Source organism: Aptenodytes patagonicus, chromosome 3, assembly GCF_965638725.1.
Source record: "Aptenodytes patagonicus chromosome 3, bAptPat1.pri.cur, whole genome shotgun sequence".
In the NCBI taxonomy this organism is placed as follows: domain Eukaryota; kingdom Metazoa; phylum Chordata; class Aves; order Sphenisciformes; family Spheniscidae; genus Aptenodytes; species Aptenodytes patagonicus.
Window position 1 is genome coordinate 14,975,524 of NC_134951.1, and position 26,700 is coordinate 15,002,223.

General features: G+C 38.7%; 1 protein-coding gene across 4 annotated transcripts in view; it reads left to right on the forward strand.

Annotated features, from left to right (window-relative positions):
* Positions 1 to 26,700, forward strand: part of NBAS (NBAS subunit of NRZ tethering complex) — a 214,384-nt gene that overhangs the window by 171,044 nt on the left and 16,640 nt on the right. For all 4 annotated transcript variants that reach the window (XM_076332759.1, XM_076332760.1, XM_076332757.1 and 1 more), the window contains 2 exons: positions 13,431 to 13,570; positions 24,525 to 24,669. In XM_076332759.1, coding sequence (XP_076188874.1) covers positions 13,431 to 13,570; positions 24,525 to 24,669 — 285 coding nt within the window. The remainder of the gene's footprint in view (positions 1 to 13,430; positions 13,571 to 24,524; positions 24,670 to 26,700) is intronic.

Here is a 26,700-nt window from a genome sequence, read left to right on the forward strand (position 1 = left end):
GGAGAATGGTTTAGACCTTACATATTCTGCTTCTGTCTCAGTTTCAGAAAAATTAAGAGCTCATTAGTGATGTATTCAGAGTTCTGTTATTATGTTGCAAAGAAATTGGTTGATGAACTGTGATTCAACCTTGGGTGTCTCTTGCTAAATGCTTGGCATTGGTACACCATACAGCATTAAGTGCAAAACATGTTGAAACTTTGTAGAAGGATTTTTTTTTTTTTAACTTCTTTATGTGATTTGGTATGTGGTGGTGTTCTGTGTTTTATAGGATAGCAAAATCCAGAAAAATCAAAGTCCCTGCTCTGTTTTATCACTTTTTTTCCCTTATTCTGTTGTTTACTTAATCTAAGTAAACAATTCCAGTCGTGTTACCTCATCCACAGTGTTATCTATGTCTGTAACTATTCTCCCCTCTATCTCAGAGCCCACTGTGATATGCAGTATACCTCCTGGAAGGAGATAATTGGAGAAGTGAATGTGATGTCCTTGTGGAAATTAACAGTCCATGCTTATGCATCCCAACACCTTGATTGCTCTCTTGACTTTAGCTGTACATTAACCAGAGGTCTTTTAATTTCATTCAGTGAGGCTCAGGTTCCTGTTTTGACTTTAAATGAGGCTAATTTAACATATTTGAAAATGTGGTGGCTTTACCGTTGTTACATTTTATTTGTCATCATATGGTCATTTACTTAGCCTAGATTTTTTTTTTAAGTCAATTGGAGGTTTCTTTCTACAGTGTCCTTGACGAACATAAGCTAGCTCATTTGTGTGCAGTATTATCTATTCAATGCTTGCAGTCTTCCAAAAACATAATTTATTTTATATAAGAAAAGAAGCAGTCATAAAATCATGAGAAATTCTACTTTTTACCTTTACCATTTGCTCATAAACTGTTTTTTTTGTTTGTGTTTTTCAGTTTTGTTCCTCTTAGCAGATCAAGTTCTTCAGTGATTTCTAGTCAGGACTGTTGTTAAAAGCCTTTTGAAAATATAAGTAAACTGTAAAACTGTTTTTCTTCAGGCATCATTTTGTTAATATCTTAAATGAGTATTTTTGTATTAAGAACTGTGACATTCAGTTGATGCCATGCTTTTTTTCAAACAGTCTTATTTTATTCCATCAACCAACTTGCTAGCTGACACTTTTTATTTAGAGGTCTGTAAGCTCTGTATCACCTGAGGAGTCCCTCTCAGAAATAGTTCTTACTTCATAGTAATTTCTGATAGTTCATGTTGATTGAGAGAGTGAGGGTTTTTTCCACATTGTTGCTGTTATTACTTAGTGACTCAGCTATAATGACTGTGACTGCTAGGACTTTGACTACATCAAATCAAAAAGAAAACCACTGATTGCAGTGCTTGCATAATGGCATTTAGTATGACAGTTGCATGATGCTGCCTACCTTCTTCTGATTATATTTATGGCCGCAACAGAGCTACTAATTTATTTCAATTTTTACAGCTGAAATAAATATTAATTAAAATCAGAGTCAATGTCAACAACCTGTTGTTCCTAAAAGGGGGTATCTTAGTTTATTGTGGGTTGTTCTTTTTAAAAATGCATCTTTTACTTTGTCAGTTTAGCCTATCTGCAGGATGACATTTTGGAAAGATTAATTTTGACAAGTTTTCATTTACATGAAAACAGCTTTTAAAATCATTTTTCCTCTATCAGCAAGAATTGTAGACTTTGATTATCAAGACACCAGTTGTACATACAGTTGAATACTGGGAGCTTGTGCATGTACTGCTTCTTGATGGTAGTGATCAGAAAAGGTAAATTGAAGAGCCACTTGTATGAGGTATGGGGGGAAACGCCTGATGCTAATTTAACAGTTTAAAGTTAAAAGTAATATTTAAGGATTAAAACCTTGTCATTTCGAGGCTGTGTCTTCCAACACCCTTTTCTGTTCTAAATGTAGAGTATCTGTATTATACATAGATTATGAAATATGAAACAGTGCTTAGTAGCTGGCACATACAAGTAAAATGGCTGATGTTTTTAAGTCCCTTGTGTTGCACAGATGTTAGTTGTAGCCATGATTTACATAGATCCAAATTTTTACCTATTAACTGACACCTGGTCAATATACATTTGAAATTATGTGTATGTTAATCCTCTTTCAGTTTTAGCTAGCTAGTTACATAAATCTTTCAAATGCATAATTTTGTCTTTATTTGCCCTTATCTCTATCAATATCTATGTACAGTCTTCAGAGGTTTTCTCTGTGCTGAAATGTATTTGCAGATTAGGACATAGTCTCCTGCAGAATACAAATGAATGGATTTTATTTTCTGCACGAGTTATGCATTTTTATGCATTAGGCAACGCACTTGTGTTTACCGAATCTGTATGCATTTCTTAGTGAGCTGCATATCAAGCAGATAAGGAATTAAACAATATATAAATCAGTTCAGAACAAAAAAGTTCTTGGGTATTTCTACAAGACAGGCAACTCAACATGTGGCTGAGCCTTTGTTTAATTCAGCACCAGTAAGCTTCTGGTTGATTTGTTTTTAAACTTGAATCCCATAACTTGCTTATCCTGTTCACTGGCTTCAGTTTGAGCAGGATTTGACCTGGGAGATTACGTACATCCCTTTAGTATCTGTGTGCAGCAGGCTTTCTTCTGTGGTCAGCACTCATATTCATAACAATTTTTAATATGTGAAGCCCAGCTTTGGGGGAAAGTGCAAGAAAGCCTGACCTCAGAGTTCTCCCCACTTTGGGGTAGAAGGTATGGGTTTGTGAACATAGTTTGTCATGCAAAACTCTTGACTTCCGTTTTAATTTTGTATTGATTGCTCTAAGACTGTTGTTTTGATAGCAGACACTTCTTTCTAGTCTGTCAGGCAGTGGCTGTTTTTCCAAAGTCTAGGTCATAGCAGCCCACGTTCTCCTTGTGAGTTCAGGACTTGGAATATGCTCCAGCAAGAACTCCTGCCTGCTTGTTGGTCTTAAACTCAGGTGGAGGGGAGATGTGAGGTAGGCCTTTGCATTGCTGTCTCAGGTTATATTCCCCCTAGTAATGGAAATGAACAGTATTTTGAATGTGGTGGTGGGGTTTTTTTGTTTGTTTTTGTTGGTTTTGGTTTGTTGGGTTTTTTAAGTGGAGAACATGGGCTGAACTGCATCATAACATACAGGTTTACTGATATTCCTTAATGAAGTTGTTGCTTTTTATTATTTGGGATAACTCCATAGGCATAGCTTCAAAGATGCTTCTTTCAAGCAAGGGAATTTAATCTGCAACATTGGTCCAGGCTCCAAACCAGACTGTGTTTTTCCTACAGTATTTTTTCATAAAATAGAACTAAATTCCATCATTGTACAGGGGCATTTGTGAGCCCAGTAGAACAGCTTTTAAAAAGTTACCATCTCTCAGCTTTGACTTACTAACATGTAATATATTTCCATTTACCAAGATCCAAAATGGATTGAAAGTGGGATTATCCACATGTGAACTTGGGCAGGTGGAAGAAATAAGATGAAAAAGTCTCATTTAAAACTGACAGGTTCCTCTGCCATGAGGGGAATATATTTGGAATATATTTCTGAGAAGGTAGAACTCATCTGTGCTAAAGAAAAGATGAACTTCTCAAATGACACACATTGGCATACAAAATTTTTTTTATGTAACTTAGTTCAAAGGAAATCTTTGAACTTGCCAGGTTTACTATTTAGTTGTATGTATGTGCTCTTCAAATTGCACTTTTCTTATCCAACAGTGGTGTGAGTAAACTAATACTTTTATAATCTAAACCACAGCTTTCCATGGGTTTTCTCAAAAGTAAAAGTTATCGGCTTTCCAAAAAATAGAAAGTAAGTGCAGTACTAAGACTGAATGCTGAGTAAGGAAGCTGAGGCAGTATATGTCAGTGCCCCACAGCAGTCATTTGGCAGTATTCCTTTTTCTAGGAAATCTTTTGAATTTAATTCTAAAACACTGTGAATATTTAAAGTATATAAAACCTAGTGCTGTATAAATGTGTTCTGTTAATTTTATTTCTTAACTGCCTTTAACTCTGTACATGGCAATATGGTGCTAGGGCAGAGAGTGAAAGGTACTATATCGCATTATTGTTTAAACTTCAAAATTTTGATAAATACTGGGGAAAGAACTTGAAGGAGATACTAAGTTTGAGTGAAGTCTGTAAAATAGATCTTTGAGAAGCAACTTTCACTTGACCCCATTGACTCCTGTTCAGCTACCTTGTGAGAGTACAAGTTTCACATATTGAAAATGGTAAGCTTGCTTGAGTCCCTGTGTTTCCACAATTCCACGTGGAAACTGCATATAACAAAATATTGTGGGCCCAGTGTGTTTCTGTAATGTAAATTTTAATTAGTGTGTGGGCATATAAAAATGTCAGTGCTGGTTCAGATCAAGGTCCAGTCCAGCCCAGTATTCTGTGTCCAACAGTGGCCAAAAAACAGATGTGGAAGGAAGAATAGGAAAAGTATATATGAAATTTACTCCAGTATCGTCTTGTATCTCTGAGTAGTCAGAGGAGTTTAATTAGGAATAAGAACGAGCAACAACTCTGTGTAGACAAGCTGTAAATTCAAGTGTTAGCATGGCAAGATCTAGTAAGTGGAGTCTTGATGAAGTCAAATTAGGAACAGTTACCCTTTGAGTGATAGGTGGGACTAATTTACCAGAAAGATATTTAACTTGTTTACTTGTTTACACCTTAAACTCATTTACTTAAGTCAAAAAACTAAGTCTATTGGGAAGCACTCTAGCTCAAACAGAAGTTATGATTTTAGTGCAAAATTATTGCATAAAATTGTACATAGAGATACGTAGATTATCAATAATGGCCTCCTCCATAAGATGTTTCAATATGTGCTTGTGGCTTTGCTTTGTTTCATGAGTATGTAATGTGTCTAACATCAAGGTTGATGGGATGTCTAGCGTGTTGAAACAGTTTGAAGAGAATGAAATAAATAATAGCTTTTAAAAGCTCCTAATCTTGTCTTTGCAGGGTCAGTAGCTATACATTTTCAGAAACAGTTGTACACTTTTGCAGTTTGTTTTTACTGGTGATTTTTTCACATTTATGTTCATATTGTAATTAACTTTTAAATATCTATTTAGCTTAGTTTGTAATTTTATATGTCCTTTGTAACAAGCTTTTAGCTTTGCAGCCTTGCACTGGAAGTAGGTTTCAGTAACTTACGTTTGTGCAGACTTTTCAGTAGCCGCACAGATACCAGCAGAATACGGAACGACAGACTGCAGGTTGACCCACAAGATGGGAAAGTTAAATTCTTCAGTGACCAACCCTGTCTGGCCTGTTTGTGTAGGAAGGACTGTATTTTCTTTGCTGATTTACCTGATTAGATTGTAAGCTCCTGTTGTAGTTTTGTACCATGAATAGCACACCAAGATGGCATTTACAGAAATTCTATCAAATTGTTATCAATCCTTTCAGTCGTTGCTTATAAACCATGTTAAGCCCTATCTAATGAGTGGAAGCAAGTTTTAGCATCAGCATTCCCTATCTCAAATCTGAATAAAATCTTTCATGTCAGATCTGCCTATTATTTTGAAATGCAGCATAGATGAATTCTCTACCACTAGAGCTTGGGGGGGGTGGGGAAGGTAAGTAAAAACGTAGTGCATTTTACAAGGGAGTCTTGACGAACTGAGAATGTATCATAGCAATAAGGGACTACTCAAATGCCTGCTTAGTGTTTCTATTTTCAATGCCATATTAATTCAAATTTATGCTGCAGTGAGAAACATGAACGTATTTTGAAATATTTACATTTACAGTCTGGTGGATGTAATAAAATGAATTTTGTAATCACGTAAATCACTAGGTTTTTGGTTGCAGCTCTTGGAAACCACAAATGTCTCTGCCTTTATTAAAGGGAGTTGGTTTTAAGCACAGATGTAGCTTCTCTCAATGAACAAGCGTTTATAATGAAGGAAAATATTTTTCTGATTTCTACATCCCTATTCCTTGGCTACAAACACCCTTATCAATTATTTCCTTAGAACATTAGTAGTGAACAAAATCTGTTGATGAAAACCATGGCTCTCCCATGCTCACAGGGAGTAAAAACGTAATTTACAGTACAGATTTCAACTGGGCAGAGGGAGGTAGAGGTCTGTCTGCATTACTTTTCCTGCTCACCATTCTTGTATGTAAATAGGCAGCGTTTTGTATTTTCTTGGGGGAAGGAGAGGGTTGGATTGACTGGATCTTTTTATTGGCATTTCCATTTATTAAACAAAACTCTCTCTAGGTTATCAGCTAAGTTGGTCAGCGCCAGATTCTCAAATTATATAGCTTTAGCAATAAAGCATTTACAACTCTATCAGGTGTCTCTGTCCTTTAGGATTAGGAGAACATTATATAGTGGATATCTATGCCTCAGGGACACAATTTAGATACATCAACATTCCACTGTTGCTGTCAATAGTGATTTTAAACTAACTTCACTTTCGAGAGTGAGATAATGTACTGAACTAAACAACTGATCCTGCGGACTGCCATGCCAAAGGTTTTCTTTATCAGTCATGTATGATGTCCACAGCTTTATTTAACCTTATCATTCTTCAAGTGTAACATCTTACAGTTTTTATAAAATGCCAGGTTTCTAAAAGCTACAGAACAAACTTTTGAGGGAACTTTTCATATTTGGACTCCTTCATGTGTGTCACGTGCTGAGTAACTATAAAGCAATAACAGAACTATGGAACAAGATGATGAGTCAAAACTTTGTGCATTGAAAGTGGATAAAGCATGTTGAGCGGTTTCAACATTTTGGGCATCTGATAGGATCTAATCTGTGCAGGAAGAGAACTATATAATCTTTGAAAGATTTTATCAGGCAGAACAGTTTGGGGTTTTATTTGAGGAGGGATTGTAAGCGCATTAAGTTTTTATTTCAGCACTGGATATAAAGAACATGCCTTCCAAGTTTGCTTAGGATGGCTGAAGTCAGATAAAGGGTATGTTTGTGCTCAGATAATGTACTGTTGAAGAGATGCAAGTATCTCAACCAACTGCCAGATTCCTCTTATCATTTATACTTTAGCAGTAAAAGCAACCATACCCATATAGTTAACGTGTTTTTTATATAAAACCAAATAATTTAAAAAGCTTGTAGGAATCTTGTCTGATGTAACTTCCTACTAGCAAAATGATGCCAGAACTGAGATATTTTGGCCAGTTGTTTGATAAATAAGTGAACTCCAGCAATAAAGTTTTCAGCAGTGTTTTAGTTTCATTAAGATTTACAAGTTACAGCAAGTTCACAAATGTCCCTGTAAGAGGATGGGGGATGTCAAGTCTCTGCTACTGGTAAGCAGCCCATAACTACTTGAGGAAAAATAGCTGTTCTGATGGCTAAAATCATGTAATTCAATGAAGTATACTGTGCGGCCATGCTCAAAGACACGCAAAATAATATATCTCAGCTAAAAAGAAAATCGGACCTTTGTCTTCTGGCATACCATAGCTGCTACATGCTGTATCTGCAGTTTGCACTCCCGGTCAGAAATGTGGTTAATTTTCTGTCTTGGTCAATGTTTGAGAAAGGTGGACAGATTTTCGCCTTTATGAAGCAGCGATAATACAGGATGAGTCAGAACTCCTTTATGGGCCATCCTAACCACTGCTAATTAATAACATGAGAAACTGGGAGAAGATGTAAAAGCAAAGTGCTCAGGGGGAGAACATATGATTAAGAGGATTTTACACTGGTTCAGACAGCTGGTAGTATCTAATGCAGTTTTAAGCAATGCTCAGTGCTGTTTGTGTAGCCTGTATTTTGCTTCGTTAATTTCCTATATTTTTTTTAAGGAACATTAGCATATGCAGATGTTTGCATATTCTTGATTTTAAACATATGTAGTCCCTCATTGATAATGAAATTGTGTATTTTAACAGTTTAACATAAGGTTTGGTTTTACTTAATTTGTATTTCATTTTATAATCTATCATGAGTATCATTTCTAAAATTAATTCCCCTAATTGACATTCCCATTGTGGTAAATATTTGTGCAGCCTTTTATTTTAATGAAAAACATGAAACCAGCTGTGTTCTACTGCCAAAGAGAAGGCATGAAACTAGGGAAAATCAAGACAGAATAGAGCAAATCTGTTGTTAAAACTCAAAGTCCTTGCTTTCCTTTTCCTTGCTTTTGTTTTTTTCTTTTTTCATATTCCTTGGGATCATCTGAAGTTCAAGCATACTCCTTACTGCCTTGCTAGAGGCCTCATTATTCTGTTTAGCGACAGATTCTTCTTTACAGGCACTTGTGCTATCAGGGCTCTGAGCTGTTTGTGGCAGGTTATCTTTGCATAGCCTTTGAGTATTTTAGAAGTATGTTTCTGGTTTTTGTTTAAAAAAAAAAAAGGGGGAGGGGGAACTGAGTTATAGGATCCCATGATCATACTGGTAAAAATGCAGTGCCTTGTGTGTTACAGCATTCAGAGTCCTCTGAATAGATCATTCAGAGTCGCTACAAATAGTGTTCAGTTAAAAGTCGAATTTTTAATCTTTTTGCTGTGTTATTAAAACAAAACAACAGGCTTAACTAACCATGGTAACTTCACCTCAGCTAGCTTTCCCCTCTGTTAAGATGAAATGTCTACCTTTTAACACAGAGCATGCTCTGTTTCTGCTGTGTGAGGCGGCTGCTTCCTCACCATGCTCTCCCTCAGCCTTGGAAAGAGGAGACAATACAGAGGAAAGCCTATGTTCTCTGTGTGTGTGTGTACATATGTGTGTATATACACACACACACACATATACATACACAGACACACACATATATGTGGAGTAAATATAAATAGGAAAAACTCATTCCAGTGTGCTGCTTCAAGTTATTGTTTTCTTTTAGCAAGGGATTATCACTTTTTTCGTGGTTTGATTGTAACTTCTGTTTCTGGAGAATTACAAGGAAAGAATTAGAGACAGGGCAAGGTATCTTGTCATTCAAACTACAAAACAGTGCGAAAACCATTTAAAGCAAGTGCCTTGATTTACTTCATAGCACTGATATTTAACTTAAAATGGACTCTTCTGTTTTTTAGGAATAACAATACTTTGAAATGAAGGTTTTAAATGTTTTATTGTTGTCTGTGTTTCTGGTACATAGTATTGATCTTCTGCTCGTTAGGATTTTTCTAGTGATGCTAGTGGGCAAATCATGCATAGATTTCCATCATCCATTGAGTGGTTAAACATTGGAACAGGCTGCCCAGGGAAGTGGTTGAGTCACCATCCCTGGACGTATTTAAAAGACGTGTAGATGAGGCGCTTAGGGACATGGTTTAGTGGGCATGGTGGTGTTGGGTTGACGGTTGGACTCGATGATCTTAGAGGTCTCTTCCAACCTTAATGATTCTATGATTCTATGATCTTGATTGTGTAAAGGCATATACACACAAGTTAAATACAGCTGCTTCTTCTCAGAAAGTACAATTTTAGGCATTGTGCAATCTTATTTAAACCAGTAAGACTACTTATCAACGTGTAATGTGAAGTATGGACACAATCTTTGCAGAATCAGCGTGTATTTGATGATGCTTCAACTCAGGAATACTTTTGAAAAATACTCCTGATACAGTCAACTGTGTGACTGCTGTCACACACAGTCAAGCACTCTCAGTGTTAAAGCATAGGTTTACATCTGAATCTCAGCTTTTCTTTTTCAAAAAAAAGTTATTTTAAGAACCACGTTGTCATAGGAGTGAAATAATGCTTAAAACATACTTGAAACACAGATATATGTGGAGTATAGGGACAACTGATAGATGCAACAGAAGCATAAAATATATTGAAGAAGGGAAAATACCTAGGACTTAAAAGATGGAAGGGTGTGGAGTTTAAGGTAGGATAACACTATTTTTTTTCTTTTCTAAAGTAATCATACTTGTCATCTACCCATCAGTACTTAGGTGTTTTCCATTTGTTGCTCTTTCGTTAACCTTCCATTTCCTCTATCCTTAGTGCTGCATTTTATATCACCACATGCACTCTTAAAGGTATGTATACCTTTAATTGGTGACAAGTGGTGTCCCGCAGGGGTCCTTATGGGACTGGTACTGTTTAATATCTTCATCAATGACATAGACAGTGGGATCGAGGGCACCCTCAGCAAGTTTGCAGATGACACCAAACTGAATGGTGCGGTCGACACGCCAGAGGGACGGGATGCCATCCAGAGGGACCTGGATAAGCTGGAGAAGTGGGCCTGTGTGAACCTGATGAGGTTCAACAAGGCCAAGGGCAAGGTCCTGCACCTGGGTCGGGGCAACCCCCGCTATCAATCCAGGCTGGGGGATGAAGGGATTGAGAGCAGTCCTGCCGAGAAGGACCTGGGGGTACTGGTGGATGAAAAGCCAGACACTAGCTAACAACGTGCGCTCGCAGCCCAGAAGGCCAATTGTATCCTGGGCTGCATCAAAAGCAGCGTGGCCAGCAGGTCGAGGGAGGTGATTCTGCCCCTCTGCTCTGCTCTGGTGAGACCCCACCTGGAGTCCTGCGTCCAGCTCTGGAGCCCTCAGCATAAGAAAGACATGGAGCTGTTGGAGCGGGTCCAGAGGAGGGCCACGAAAGTGATCAGGGGGATGGAACACCTCTCCTGTGAAGAAAGGCTGAGAGAGTTGGGGTTGTTCAGCCTGGAGAGGAGAAGGCTTTGGGGAGACCTTCTTGCAGCCTCTCAGTACTTCAAGGGGGCTTATAAGAAAGATGGGGAAAAACTTTTTAGCAGGGCCTGTTGTGACAGGACAAGGGGTAATGGTTTTAAACTAGAAGAGGGTGGATTCAGACTAGATCTAAGGAAGAAATTTTTTATGCTGCGGGTGGTGAAGCACTGGCACAGGTTGCCCCGAGAGGTGGTGGATGCCCCATGCCTGGAAACCTTCAAGGTCAGGTTGGAGGGGGCTCTGATCAACCTGATCTAGTGGAAGATGTCCCTGCTCATTGCAGGGGGTTTGGACTAGATGACCTTCAGAGGTCCCTTCCAACCCAAACTATTCTGTGATTCTATACTTATACACTATGTTGCTACTTTCTACTCTCACCTGTTTCACAGTAAATGGAAGTGACATGCATTTAAAATGCCATATAAAAAGTGAATTTTTCAATAGTTTTCTTAAAAACTATAAATAACTAACACGGTAGAAAGTTCACTTTATTTTTATTACTCTTAGTGGGAAATGTAGGCACCTTGAAAAAGGCCATTGTAGAAAGAAATATTGCAGAAATGCACATCTTAGAATCATAGAATCATAGAATAGTTTGGGTTGGAAGGGACCTTTAAAGGTCATCTAGTCCAACCCCCCTCTTGGAGAAAAGAAAGGTAATTCTTGTGACTTACTTTGATCGTATTAATATGTGTTTTGTTATGAGCAATCATGTTGCAAGGATCCAGCTGTCCAAAACACAACATTATAATGTTAGATTAATTAATCTCATAAAAATATGTAAACCCGAGTCTGTAAAGATGCATTACTAGGTAGAATTATTGGAATTCAGTTCATATTGAATAAGATGTCTGATCCTCTCATCTACTCTCTGCTACTAACGGCTCAATTTCTGTGAGAGCTTTTCTCATCTATTGTCTGTGCTATTTCTTTCCACTTTTACGGTTATCATTAGAGAGAACTGAACACTTCGTGTTTTGAAGTAACATGCTGTTTGTGCAAATATATTAAAATGTACTCAGTGGACCATCCAGAATGCTACTTACTTGGTTTAAATATTTAAAGAGCTAGTTGTCTGAAAAAGGAGTTTGGGGACAGATGAAGCAATGTGAGAGCTTCTGTTGTCTAGATAGTACATAATTTGCTAAATTGCTAAATATTTTTGATCCTTAGAGGTTAGCATGTCTTATGTCCCTTTTACCCTTCCCTGTTCTTCTCCGTTCTCTTTTCAGCCTTGTGATTTAAATATTGAACATGATAATATTTTTATTAGCAGATATAGATGGAATTTAGGGAAATTACAGGTGGGTAACTGATGTCTGCTATGTGACATTTGCAGTACAGAGAAGTATTTTAAATAGATGGATCTCAGAAACATTTCTTCACTATCTAAAATGTTTTAGTATATGGTGCTTTCAGATGTACCCTGGAGACAAAAGCGATCAGTTTTTCTGCACTAAATATTTTAAAGTCACAAATTATGTAGGCAACTCAATAAATGTGTCAGTAATCTTTGTCTTCCAACCTCTTTTGAAAAATTTGCCCTTGATGTATCAGAGTTGCTTTGAAAAGATGGGAATGCGATCTCTAATCTTTTAGAGTAGCTGTAGAACTAAGGAAAACTTTGTCCACGTTTGATGTCTTAGAACTGCTCGGGCTGAAACAGAAAAGTTAACAGTAAATGCTGTGTATCTTCAGCAGAATTATAAGATGAAACTGAAGTGTTTTGATATTCTGGAACATTTCAAACTTTGGAAGAAAAATTCAGTGTCAGAAAGTGTTACTAATGCAGAGGAAGCTACCTTGTTATTGTAACAAATTATTTTTAAACTCCAAGAACTTTTGTATGTCAGGTAGACAGCGAATAGCTATTCCATTTGTGAAAGCCCTCCTAGTGTGATAGCCAAACTCTTAAACAGAAGCTGCTTCTCATTTAGTAGCAAGTTGGTTCTCATTTATAGCAACCTTCCTTCAACAGTCAGACCTTTTACCTTGTACTTTTTTACCATGCAAACTGCAAGCAGTAATTATCTGTAAAAGAACCTATCATCAACTGAAGTGAATTCAAGTCCTGCCGGAAGCTGCAGGTTTTAAACTTAGACGGACACTTTTCCTGAGATAGTGTTGTCTGGTGGCTGGCTGATGGGGTGTGGGTTCTTGTTTTTCTTAGGTTCAAACACCTATACAAAGAAATATTACAGTACTTGTCACCAAAAGTTCTTCGCTAGGTAAATTAATTTAGAATCATCTTTCACGGCCTTTTCCTGCGGGAGAAAAGATTAGATGCTGCAAGTTCAGATAAAACTACTGAATTTTCATAGGTGAGTGAGAGTAATATATATTAGGGAAGCACTAGACATACCCATTCTTTAAAAATACATATATATGTGTGTGTATATATATGTCTATGTATCGAGAAAAGGAAATTTAAGCGATTTTTGGTTGTTTGAAGAACACAAAGATAAGATCCTCTGTACTAATCAATGAATGTACTTGTGTGGGGTTACATTGTTTTAGGAACATACACCTAAGTCATTCCCCAATGTCTGTGTGTTTTGTTTTATTTGCATGTAACTGAAAATGGGAGGTAAGAAAATGGATTGCTGGGAAAACTACGTTCACTGTGTTCCCGTGTTGTTTTACAACAGTGATATCTTTCACAGATAGTTTGTTGATTTCTTTTAAATCATTGATTTCTTAAAAAAACCTGTTGGGTTTTTTCTGTTTTTGTTTGTTTGTTTTTTATTTCAGGTAGAGATAACAGATGTTGAAAATGAAGAAAAAAGGTATGATCTTTTCCTGGGACTTCTGGAGTCTAGTCACAGTCTGTCTGAGTTTCAGCACTTGGTTTTACTCCTTCAAGCTTGGCCACCGATGGACATGAGCAGTGGGTGAGCATTTCTTCAAACAGTCATGTAACAAAAGAGTTCTAAGTCTTCTTGCTTGATAATATCATGTAGTTTTCAGTCAGTGAATTCAAACATGGCTAAGAGGAGTATGACCTTTGGAAAGGGTCATACTGGGAAAAATAAATGGTTTATTTAAAGCAGAATTGAATCAATCAGTTTCTTGTAAAAACTACATATACATATGTAGTATGCATCATGGAGGAGGCAGAAAAACATTTTAGTGCCTCAACTGTTGCACAGGAGGGTTTTCTATCTACTTAAATTTAAAGTTCTTTATTTTGCTCTTATTTTGGCAGTATTTACAAAAACCATAAAAAGGAATAGAAAGTTCTGACTGTTTTTTCCATTCAAAGTTACACTTCGCAGAAAAACCTTTGAAAGTTAATGTTCAGATGGCTGTGGCAGACAGTCTGCAGGAGGTCTGTGAGGATAATGGTACCAAGCAATGGTGCTTCTCTTTTCTAGATTCACTGCCTATTATTTCTGTCTCTGAATAAAGTATCCAAAAGTAAAGATATATACTAGGGCAGACATATCCTAGCCCAACAATTTAAAATACAATAATTTTTTAAAACTTCAGCATTGCACCCAACAGAATAGGTATTTATTGAAAGTGTTAATTTGGAACATATTAACTACATTATTTTTTTACCAATTCTTTGTTTTTTGTCTGTGACTTTCTGAACACATTTAAAGGTAAAAAATTTTAGCTGTTTTATTCTAGAACTGATGGTCACTTCTAAGATATAAGGATACATATAATCATAGAATGTTATGTTAGGAGGCAAAAGTCACATATCTTTCAAGGAGAGCAATAATATTAATACATTTTTTGGCTAGTGAGTACAATGTGCTATGTTTTATCTGATGGTAGTTAGATTAGAGACATGAAATGATGCTTCCATTGGATTAGCTTGGGGTATTGATTACAACCTGTTTTAACTTGGGGACTACACTCCACAAAGTGTTTATGTGCATTGATTTGTCAGAAAAGTTAAGGCATATCTTTTTCTGAAAAGTAACTCTTTGGTGTACTTGTAGAGAACTGGTCCATTAGAAAGTAATCTGTAAGGGTTATTCACCTTCAGGCCTGCAGTTTGTTTGCAATTTCTGGATGAGCATTAATCTAAATTCTTTATGACAGTTTTATGAGCCAAAAATTGTCTTCAGTGTATTAAGAAGCACAAGGACTGCTGTGTGATTTGTCACAATTTCATATTCAACTTTCCTTTTTAGTTTTGTTTTAATTGCAATTGAAAATTGGATGCCTTACAGTGTGTGGGAACTGCCAAACTTTGTTTAAGGTAGTGTTTATATTAAAAAAAAAAGAAGTTTTAAACTTACGGAACAAAGGGTCAAGTGAAATATTTCTGTAATTAACAAAATTCTTTGGGTTGAACGGAAAGACTAAAGATCTTGTGAAAGGAGAACACTTCTTGTATATAGACAGTTCTTGTCTACTGCTCTGTAACAGAGGAAATTAAAAATTACTTAATTTTATTTCCCACTTGGTGTTCTGTTCCTTCAGGCTGACTTCCTAAAGTGAAGAAGAGAAAACAAAATAATGATTAAATGCGATTTGTAGTAACAACTAACAGTGGATTAAGTTTCAGAGGTGGGATACCTCTTAGTTCCAAGATTGGTGAAGTCTGAAAATTTGTGCAAAATACTTAGATCACCTGTATCATAACTCATTAAGGGTCTAAAGTAGTTAGTATAGCTTGTAGGCATTTACATAGTCACAATTTTGACGTAAATCAATTTGGCTAAGATAAGAGGCAAGAGAACGGGGTAAACTAATTCACAACCTTATATGTGATTCTGTGATTTTCATAGAATCATAGAATCATTAAGGTTGGAAAAGACCTCTAAGATCATCGAGTCCAACCGTCAACCCAACACCACCATGCCCACTAAACCATGTCCCTAAGCACCGCATCTACACGTCTTTTAAATAATTCCAGGGGTGGGGACTCCACCACTTCCCTGGGCAGCCTGGTCCAATGTTTAACCACTCTTCCAGTAAAGACATTTTTCCTCACATCCAACCTAAACCTCCCCTGGCGCAACTTGAGGCCATTTCCTCTCATCCTATCGCTTGTTACTTGGGAGAAGAGACCGACACCCACCTCACTACAACCTCCTTTCAGGTAGTTGTAGAGAGCGATGAGGTCTCCCCTCAGCCTCCTTTTCTCCAGGCTAAACAACCCCAGTTCCCTCAGCCGATCCTCAGAAGACTTGTTCTCCAGACCCCTCACCAGCCTCGCTGCCCTTCTCTGGACACATTCCAGCACCTCGACGTGCTTCTTGTAGTGAGGGGCCCAAAACTGAACACAGTATTCGAGGTGCGGCCTCACCAGTGCCGAGTACAGGGGCACGATCACTTCCCTACTCCTGCTGGCCACACTATTTCTGATACAGGCCAGGATGCCATTGGCCTTCTTGGCCGCCTGGGCACACTGCCGGCTCATGTTCAGTCGGCTGTCAACCAGCACCCCCAGATCCTTTTCCACCAGGCAGCTTTCCAGCCACTCTTCCCCAAGCCTGTAGCGCTGCATGGGGTCGTTGTGACCCAAGTGCAGGACCTGGCGCTTGGCCTTGTTGAACCTCATATAGTTGGCCTCAGCCCATCGATCCAACCTGTCCAGGTCCCTCTGCAGAGCCTTCCTACCCTCGAGCAGATCAACACTCCCGCCCAACTTGGTGTCGTCTGCAAACTTACTGAGGGTGCACTCGACCCCCTCATCCAGATCATTGATAAAGATATTGAACAAGACCGGCCCCAAAACTGAGCCCTGGGGAACACCGCTCGTGACCGGCCACCAACTGGATGTAACTCCATTCACCACAACTCTCTGGGCCCGGCCGTCCAGCCAGTTTTTGACCCAGCAAAGAGTACACCTGTCTAAGCCGTGAGCCGCCAGCTTCTCGAGGAGAATGCTGTGGGAGACAGTGTCAAAGGCCTTGCTGAAGTCCAGGTAGACCACATCCACAGCCTTTCCCTCATCCACTAGGCGGGTCACCTGGTCATAGAAGGAGATCAGGTTGGTCAAGCATGACCTGCCTCTCATGAACCTGTGCTGGCTGGGCCTGATCCCCTGGTTGTCCCGCTCATGCCTTGTGAGCGCCTTCAAGATGAACCGCTCCATAATCTTTCCCGGCACCAAGGTCAGGCTGACAGGCCTGTAGTTCCCCGGATCCTCCTTCCGGCCCTTCTTGTAGATGGGCGTCACATTGGCAAGCCTCCAGTCGTCTGGGACACTCCCCCATTAACCAGGACTGCTGGATCCATAAATGATGGAGAGTGGCTTTGCGAGCTCCTCCGCCAGCTCCCTCAGCACTCTCGGGTGGATCCCATCTGGCCCCATAGACTTGTGAGTGTCCAGGTGGTGTAGCAGGTCATTAACTGCTTCCTCTTGGATTATGGGGGGTTTATGCTGTTCGCCATCCCTGTCTTCCAGCTCAGGGGGCTGAATACCCTGAGGATAACTGGTCTGCCTGTTAAAGACTGAGGCAAAGAAGGCATTAAGTACCTCGGCCTTTTCCCCATCCTCGGTGACAATGTTTCCCCCCGCATCCAGTAAAGGATGGATATTCTCCTTGGCTCTCTTCTTGTCATTAATATATTTGTAAAAACATTTTTTGTTGTCTCTAACGACAGCGGCCAGATTGTGTTCTAGCTGGGCTTTTGCCTTTCTCATTTCCTCTCTGCACGACCTAACGAGATCCCTGTACTCTTCTTGTGGAAGAAGGGGCAGGCGACTCAAGCGGTAAACTCTCCTTTTTTTCCTGAGTCCCAGCAAGAGCTCCCCGTTCAGCCAGGCCGGTCGTCTTCCCCGCCCGTTCTTCTTATGGCGTATGAGGACAGCCTGCTCCTGCGCCTTTAAGACTTCCTTCTTGAAGATTGTCCAGCCTTCCTGGACTCCTTTGCCCTTCAGGACCGTCTCCCAAGGGGCTCTCTCAACCAACGTCCTGAACAGGCCAAAGTCCGCCCTCTGGAAGTCCATGGTTGTGGTTTTGCTGCCCCCCCCCTCCTTACTTCACCGATGATTGAGAATTCTACCATTTCATGGTCGCTAAGCCCAAGACAGCCTCCAACCACCATATCTCCCACCAGTCCTTCTCTGTTAGTAAACAGCAGGTCGAGCGAGGCACCTCCCCTGGTAGGCTCACTTACCAGCTGTGTCAGGAAGTTGTCTTCCACACACTCCAGGAACCTCCTAGACTGCTTCCTCTCTGCTGTGTTGTATTTCCAACAGATGTCCGGGAAGTTGAAGTCCCCCATTTTTTCATGTATTTAGCAATAGTTGAGGTCAGAAAGGATCTCTGGAGATGTCTACTCCACCTCCCCTGCTCAAAGCAGGGTCAGCTAGAGCAGGCTGCTCAAGGCCATTGCCTTGAGTTTTGAATATCTCCAAGATTGGAGACTCCACAACAACTACAACAAAGAGGTTTCTCTTACATTTTAGTAAAATGTACTGTGTTTCTATTTGTGCCCATTGCCTCTTGTGCTATCATTGGGCATCGCTGAGAAGAGTCGCTCTTCCTCTTCTCTACTTTCCCCATCAGGTATATGTAATTGATAAAATTCCTCCAAGCCTTCTCTTTTCCAGGCTGAACTAGTCCCAACTCTTTCATCTCTCTCAGCCTCTGCTTGTGGGACAGATACTCCAGTCCCTTCATCATCTTTGTGGCACTTTCCTGGACTTACTTCAGTATGCCCATGTCATTTTTGTACTGAGGAGCCCAGAAGTGGACTCGGCACTCCATATGTCTCACCAGTGCTGAGTAGAGGGGAAGGATCACCTCCCTCACCCTGCTGGCAATATTCTTCCTGATGCAACCCAGGATGCTGTTGCCTTTCCTTGCTGCGAGGGTACATTGCTTACTCATGGTCACCTTGTCTATCAGGACCCCAGGTCATTCTCTGCCAAGCTCCTTTCCAGCTGGTTGGCTCTCAGCCTGTACAGGTGGTTATTCCTTCCCAAATAGGGAGTGGACTTTGGATTTCCCTTTGCTGAGTGTCATGTGGTTGATCTCTGTCCACTCCTCCAGCCTCTTAAGGTACCACTGAATGGCAGCACAAGCATTTGGTGTATCGGCCACCCTCTCCCAGTTTTGTATCATCTGCAAACTTCCTGAAAGCACACTCTGTCTGATGTTCATCCTGGTCCTCAATGAAGATGTTAGAGTATTGGCTTCAGTATAGACCCCTGGGGTCCACCAGTGGTCACTGGTCTCCAACTGGACTTTGTGCTACTGATCACAACCATTTGAGCTTGGCAGTTCAACCAATTTTCAGTCCGCCTCATTCTCCACTTATCTAGCCCATAGTTCATCAGTTTGTCAATGAGGATGTTGTGGGAGACAGTGTCCAAAGCCTTGGTGAATGAATTCAAGGTACATAATGTCAGCTGTCATCCACCAAGCCAGTCATTTCATTGTAGAAGGGTATCAGGTTGGTGAGGCATGATTTCCCCTTTTGAAGTCCGTGCTGATGATTCTCAGTCTACTTCTTGTCCTTCATTTGCTTGTAAATGTTTCCAGGAGGATTTGCTTCATCTTCCCAGGAACTGACGGGAGGCTGACCAGCCTGTGTCTTGAGACTTTATGCTAAGAACAAACCACAAATTTTATCCTGTGATTAGATTTTTTTTTTAAATTATTATTTATTTAATAATTTCTGTTATTACTGAAACTTCAGTGCCTCTCTTCACTGCTTTAACTTTGCCAGGAGGCTTTGGAGAGCCTTGGAGAAAATTGCCCCCTTCTCTTTCACTAGTAATAGCCACTTATGTTGGTTTCATGGAGAACTACTGACTCTTACCATTCCCAAATGTGATCTACACTGCAGACTCCCAAATAGTTTTCCGAAGCTCCGCACTAAATTCACAGTCATTATCTCCAGGGAAATAAAAAGCAGTTCAGATTTGCCAGGTTTTCTTGAGTTTGCCTGAAACTCTAGACAACCAAAAAATGAAAAAAAAAAAAAAAAAAAAATTAGTTAGTGGAGGAAGCAATTGTGTTCATAGTATAGGAAACAATTTTTTTTTTAGGTTTGTTTTTTTGTCTTTTTAAAGAGTGGTGGGCACAGGGCATGGTTGCCACTGTTGTTTCATTCTTCAGTTCTCTCTGCTAGCTTGAAGGGTGGGAAAAATCATCTAGTCTGTTCTATTCCCTGCCTTAGCAGTGTTTTTCCTGGGGAGAAGACAATTGAGGCTGCATCTTGAAAGAAATGACAGAGTTGTAGTTCTCCTTCTGCCTTCTTCCCTCCTTTTTTCTTGGTTCTTTTCTCAGTAGGAATGTTGCATCTCTGGTTTCTTTTATTACTTATTTATTTATTTGAGTAAGTCAATGATTGTTCAGTTTTTCCCTTCCCTACTAAGAGTTATCCCAATAGAAAAATATATCATAGTGGGACATTTTCGCTCCCTGGGGTCTTTCTGTGTCTATATTCCCATTGCTTTCCTTTTATTATTGCTTTTGTTTCCGTTACTAACAGTTCTTGCAAGACTGATAATTATTTTATAAATCCTGTGTCAGCAGAAATACTCATTGTGGCTTGAAAGTCCTTTGTAGCTCATTTCTAGTGCTTTCAAAAAACATACGTGATATTTTAATAATAGACAGCATGATCATAGTTATGAGTCCTGTTTGTAAATTATCTTTTCCTCCACTTAGTTGTATTGGCTTAGTCAAATATATTTTGGAGTTCTGGGTTTTTTTTTAGGGTGCTTTGTTTTTTTGTTCTGTTTTTTAACAAGTCTAAAGGACAAGCATGAAGTACTTGTTATAAGCACTTAACCTAAATTTAAATCTAGACCATGTAATTACACATTTTATATAAAACTAAAATGTGTATTTCTTACTTTTGTCTACAGAAATAATATATTTGGTGTGCAGAAATGTTCTCAAATTTTGACTTTCATAATCAGTGTGCTGTTATTAAAAAAAATTAGAGTGAACTAAAAACATCTGTCTTAACAGCTAATAGCACTCACGAAATGAAGTTCTGTCCTCATTCCACCCTCAATCCCACCACCTCAAGTATGATTGGTTTTAAAAAGTAAGGTACAGCTCTCTTTAGAATTCCTTGATATGTGACAGGATTAATTTCATAAGCTCTTGTCAAGTAGATAAATTCTGCCCCCCCCCCCCAACTGCCTCTTGTTATAGTGTGCTGGGAATAGTTTATATTTCTTTTTTATTATTTTGAATTTTATTAATTTGTATTACTTGACTTTGTAAATCCTGGAATTACTCATGCCAGTGAGGAAGCAGAGGCTGTGCTGAAGTAGGAGGCCCAGCAACAATCAAAACAATCTTTGGTACTTTTCGCCTTCTTTATCTGAACCTTCTCTCCTCTCTCTCCCTGTTGTCATTGACGGTCGGTCGCTATCATACGCCCATCTCTGCATCTTTAGGAAGGCTACTGCAAGCGTGCTCTGCTCTGCTCTGGGGTCTTCTCATCTTCTTGCATTGCTCATTCTTCCCTTTTCTGCCTCTGTTGCCTACTTCCATGTTAACAGCATTCAATTATGCTTACCAGCCTAGGGGTTTTTTTATATATATGTTCCTGAATTCGTGTTTCTGAAAAACCTACCTTGATGGCTGGGTTGGAGTAAGGAGCAGGAACTGTTTTGTTAGTGAGGTTTGCAACAATCTCTTTTTAAAGCAAGTTGTATTAAGAAATTCTTAAGCAAAGAGGAAAACCGCGAGCAGTTAAGCCAATTGTTTAGCCGTATGTATTAAGATTTTTGTTTAATCTTCACTTATTTTTTCCTCCTCTGCTTCAGAAAAGGGTCGTTGTTGCTAACTGATTGTTTACTGCCAATGTAATGGTATGTGCAGGATCTGGGGAATTTAAGTCTGATTCATCTGAATATTTAGAATTTTGGTTTTCAGCCTAATAGTAAATATCTAATACTTATAATCGAATATAAAGCTAGAAAATACAATTTACGTTCTATAAAGGCTCAAAAGGAAGGAGAAGTAAAAGAACTGCAGTTTGGGGTTTTTTTGGTAGCCTTTTTTTGTAAAGAATTTTTGTGACCTCTCTGTTAATGGTAAGTCTGTGCTTTTTAATGTTTTTTTGAGTTCTTGTATTTTAAAACACTCCAGTTAGAATAATGCTCATTTATTCATGTGCAAATATGATTCTCTTCATATCATAATATGCCATGTTGACTGTGAGGAAACAGAGGAGGTAGCTTGGTTGTTTCAGTCAGCACTCAAAACCATATACTTTCTAAAATTCTATTTTCACGCCCTTGTTATGCATGCATGCTTTTCCGTCTAGGTGTCTCATATTCAGATATCATTTTAAGCACTTCATAAAGAAGTTTTTAAAAAAAATGATTGACAGTACTTGAAGCTCTGCAGTCCTTTGGAACTTGCTGCCTACATTCAAAAGGCATTTTTAATATTTATTTTAAATATTGATAAGGTGTTTTGGAACGCAAAAAGACCAGCTTTTAGCGACTCAATACCTTAGTTCACCTTTCTTTTTTTAACTTAATCCAAAATTTTCCTCTTTTGGTTCTGGGCAAAAAAAATAATGCATTCATGCTGAGTTTTTGAAATAATGACTTTTTTCACGTTGAGAAATAACTTTTTTTTAACCATAGTTGAACTAAGGTAAAATTCAGGAGAGAAGAAAACTGAATTCTCCCTGTAGGTGTCAGATTTTTGGTTAATTGAATCTTGTTTTTATTTAGAAGTGGCAGATAATGGACAGTTGTTAATAGTTCACACAAGTATTTGAAATAATTATAAGGAATTGTGTTGAGAAAAGCTTTATATATGTAAAGTATATATCTGATACTTTACTTTAAACAAACCTGCACATGGCAAGCCTTGTGGCCTTGTATCTTTCTGATTATTTCCAACTTCTGTGTTTTGTAGTGTGATTTTTGTTTTCCTTTTCTAATGGGAAATTCTTATAGCTTTTCTTAATGTACTCTGGAGGCAGCAGCTATAAAAATGGAAATTCAATATGACTCTCCGTGCCTCTAAGCAAGAGATGGATCACATAGCAGGAGCTATCAGTTTAACCAGTGGCCAAGATGGAGTTGCAGGGGTGTTTTCTCCTAACCTTACTGGGGGTTGATAGCTTAAGTGCATCATGTTCTGCTTGTTGAACAAGCTGGCATCTTTGGGTTTGACCTGTCAGGTTGGAAGGAGAGGAGAAGAGAGGAGAGGAGAAGCTCTGCTGTTCCCAGCCAAACATGTGGCAGCTCTGTTTGAGCACAGCTCAGTGACTGTGACTGATGAAAGGCTCAATTAAGTTGTCAGAAGGAATAAAGATGATGACTTCTATTTAGTTTGCATTCAAAGTTACCCACTTCTAGTATCTCTGTCTGGTTTTCATGTTAGGATATAATGTCAGCTTCATGTGGAGCTGGTTTTATTTGTTTACAGTATATACTTTTGAAAGTGGAAGATGAGCAGGAGAGAGCTTTTATATATGAAATAGTAGATATTGGCGGTTGTCCTCTCCAGAGTTGTCAGACCTATTCCTTGATATATGTCAATCCAACAGACTCTCTTAACGGACTCCATTTACAGTGATATTAATGTGTTACTTTTAACAATAGCTAAATAATATCTTTGAGAAGCAGTGCTTTGACAGCACTTTACTACTCCTTCCCACATGTGCTGGATGAGTATCTTAATTTACACTAAACTGTAAGACCAACCTGCCAGATTCGGTCTTGCTATGATTTTTTTTTTTCTTTTTTTCCTTCAAGCTAAAATGAAAAGTTTTGCACATCTTTGGGATGCTGATTAATGGCCAAAGAGGTTGATGGGGTGATTTTTAAACCACCTTTTGTGCCCTCCTAAGTTTATGCACAGATGAACATAGTGGTTACGTTACTGTGGCTTAATATGATCATGATCTAAGCTGTGATTGTGCATGATTTTAGCCCATTGTAGATGAGAATTGAAATACATTAACTTAATTCACATTAGGAAAATGGCAGTGTGGATGTGTTCCAGTGTTTACCCTTCATGCTATCATTTAAAAGCTCCAGCCTGCTACCCGTTTCTGTCCGCACATCCAGTCCTAGCAAGTACACCTATCTCTAACAAAAGTAGCCAGGCATCTCCATTATCTCTAGCAAATAGCGGCTGTAGGCCAAGAAATGTTCCAGCAACAAAACTTCATAGAAAACATTGCTTTTGCCATCATGTGTGATAAAATTTACTTGTATCTACTGTCTGCCATCTGTTTAAGTCTGACTGTGTAATGGTGACACTGCATAAAGTTTTGAGTGGAATGAAAAGAACATTTTAAATACATAAAACAAATGTATCTGCATCCATATCTACTAACAGACAAGTACAGATGCATGTACTTTCACTCTGTTCACTCTGTTTCACTTTCACCCTGTTTGGGTGGGCTATAAAAAAAGTTTATTTTAGTTTGTACTTGTTGGACCTGAAAATTAAAATATGAATCTTGGAAATAGTTTCTCCACTCAGAAGCAAGAGACAGATACTTGAGAGACAGATGCTGTTCGAATGTGATCAAAGCAAACAAAATTAGGAATGCTGGATTCTTGTCACCCCTCCCTCAATACCATTCTGCTTGGGAAATTAGCTGGTATAAAGCCAGGAGAAGCTGTTCCTATGCTATTCCAATTTGGCCAATCTTTATCTGGTGCGTGATTCCTCAGGGATTATAACAGCGTGTCATAATTCAGAATACTTTAAGCTTCTTTGTTGCATTGAAAGAATGATGGCATCAGGATAGTAGCTTGTCTCAAAACTTTTTCCTCCGTCTTTCATGAGGTTGTACTTTACTTCACCAAAAAAAAAAAACCAAACCACCCAAGAAACCAAAAAAAACCCCCTGACCTCCCCCTACCTACAGAAAATGGTGGGGGGTGTATATTTATATTCTATATACATCTCTGTTTTTTTTTCTGGGCAGATCATGCAGAGATGATAATCCCTGGGTGAAACTGGGGACTGTTATGCTACACAGATGCCAACCCAAGGAAAAGGAGAACACAGGAAATGAAATTTTGAAAATCTGCCGTTCTTTGTATGAGACAAAGCACAAGCTCCCTGTTGAGGTAAGTTTTAACTTTGGGTATCATGGATATGAGTCTTGTTTTGGGGTCCCAACTACAAAAAAGATGTTGCCATACTCGATCAAGTCCTGTGGAGAGCTAACAAGATGATTAGGGGGCTGGAGCACAATAAATGCAGAGAGGCTGAGAGAATTTACTTCATTCTGTCTTAAGAAGAGATGGCTGAGGGAGATCATATTGCTGTCTTTAAATATGCAGATGAGGAAACACATAGAGGAGATGGATCCAGCCTCTTCTCAGAGATGCTCAGTAATAGGACAAGAGGCAATAGAGACAAATTACATCATCAAAAACTCATTACATACAAGGAAAATGTTTTCACCATTCAAGTGGTGAAACATTAGAATAAGTGGATGCCTAGAAGAGACATGGAGTCTCTGTCATTGGAGGTATTCAGAACTTGATTGAATCACGTCATGGGCAATTTGATCTTGTTGGACTTGCTTTGACTGGGGACTAGTTGGATTAGCTGATCTTTAGAGGTCTGTTCCAGTGTAAATTATTCTTTGAAGTATTTATAGAAAGGCTTTAATAGCACGTTGTCATTGACGTTAGTGTGGCAAAAGCTGTTAATTAAATAATCAGTAATTTTCTCACTAATAAATGTGTAAAGATTTAGTGAGGAATCCTTGAAAAATGTGTTGGTGATGAAAAAAACTAATATACAAGTAATTGCTTTGTAATATTTGTGGTGTTCTGTCTTACTTAACTATGTATGCATACTTCAATACAAGCATCTCAAGTATAAAATTATTGAAGTGTTTTGTACGTAAACATTGTATACTAATGAAGACAGATTTGAGAAATGCTTAATAAACTTCACACAACTTTAGAGTAGTCGTGCATATTTTTAGTAGGCTGATTTATCCCTTAATCATCTTCACACAATCACAGTCTGTTATAGAAAACAGCTGATGTTCAGACTAGAAGCAGAATAGAAACAACACATTCTGTTTAAAATACAGACAGGTGGAGCGTGGTTTTTTTAAAATAGTCAGACTGATTTGAGTCAAGTTCAAAATCTATGTAAAATGTGGTTCTAGAAGGTGTCAGTAAGCTGATACGATAAATACATTTATTAATTCATTCATTCCACCACAAATTTTGGTGGAAGGCAGGTCTCCCTATCCCTGGGACTGGCGTAAGTATATGTAGCTTTTCTTTGCAAGGCGTTGAATGGCACATCATAGCTTGTAAACTCATGATCTTACTCATGCACAGGAGTAGTCAAACTTTGTCGAAGTAGAATATTCTAACTCACCTCAGTGAACGAGGAAGACAAAGGCCACCAAGGGTCACTGTCATACAGCAGTCAGTTCACCAAGAGTTCTGCTCAAGAATGGGTCATGGTTTGCTCGACTCTCTTAATTGAGTAAACTTTTTCTTGAATTCCGTAACAAGTCCTTATTTATACACAGTTTTGGTATTGGTTGGCAGCTTTGGCTGGAGGTGCCTGCCTTTTTTAATGGTACAGGATGTTGGAAGAGCCCTCTGTGTAGCAATAGGCGTGAATATACAGATACGGTATGAAGATATTCTGGTCCTCAAACATAAAATAGCTTTGGCAATGTAAAATACCTTTTTTTTATGACTAGAATGCTGTACAGCAACAGGAGTTGCACTAAAATGTGTAATTGCACAGTTTCCTACAAACACAGGCTATATTGCTTTAAGTCTCTACATGGGAAAAGGGGGAATGACATGGATAAATTTAAGTAACTTATTTGTATGCACAGCTATGGTACTTAAATGCACAAATTAGAGAGCTGAGATCTCATGGCTGAATAAGATGAAAAGCTGATAACTGACAATTAACCTGTTTAGATGACTTCACATTTCAAGAAATACACTGATTAAGAAGACAGACCTAGAATGATGGAATTTGAAAAACTGAGAGATCAATTTATCACTATGAATGACATTTGCCATTCTGAAGTCCAAAGGTTGTGATGGAAAAAACCATTTAAATTCAAGTCATGATGGTCTAGAAGTTAGGAAAACTGTTTCTTTGGA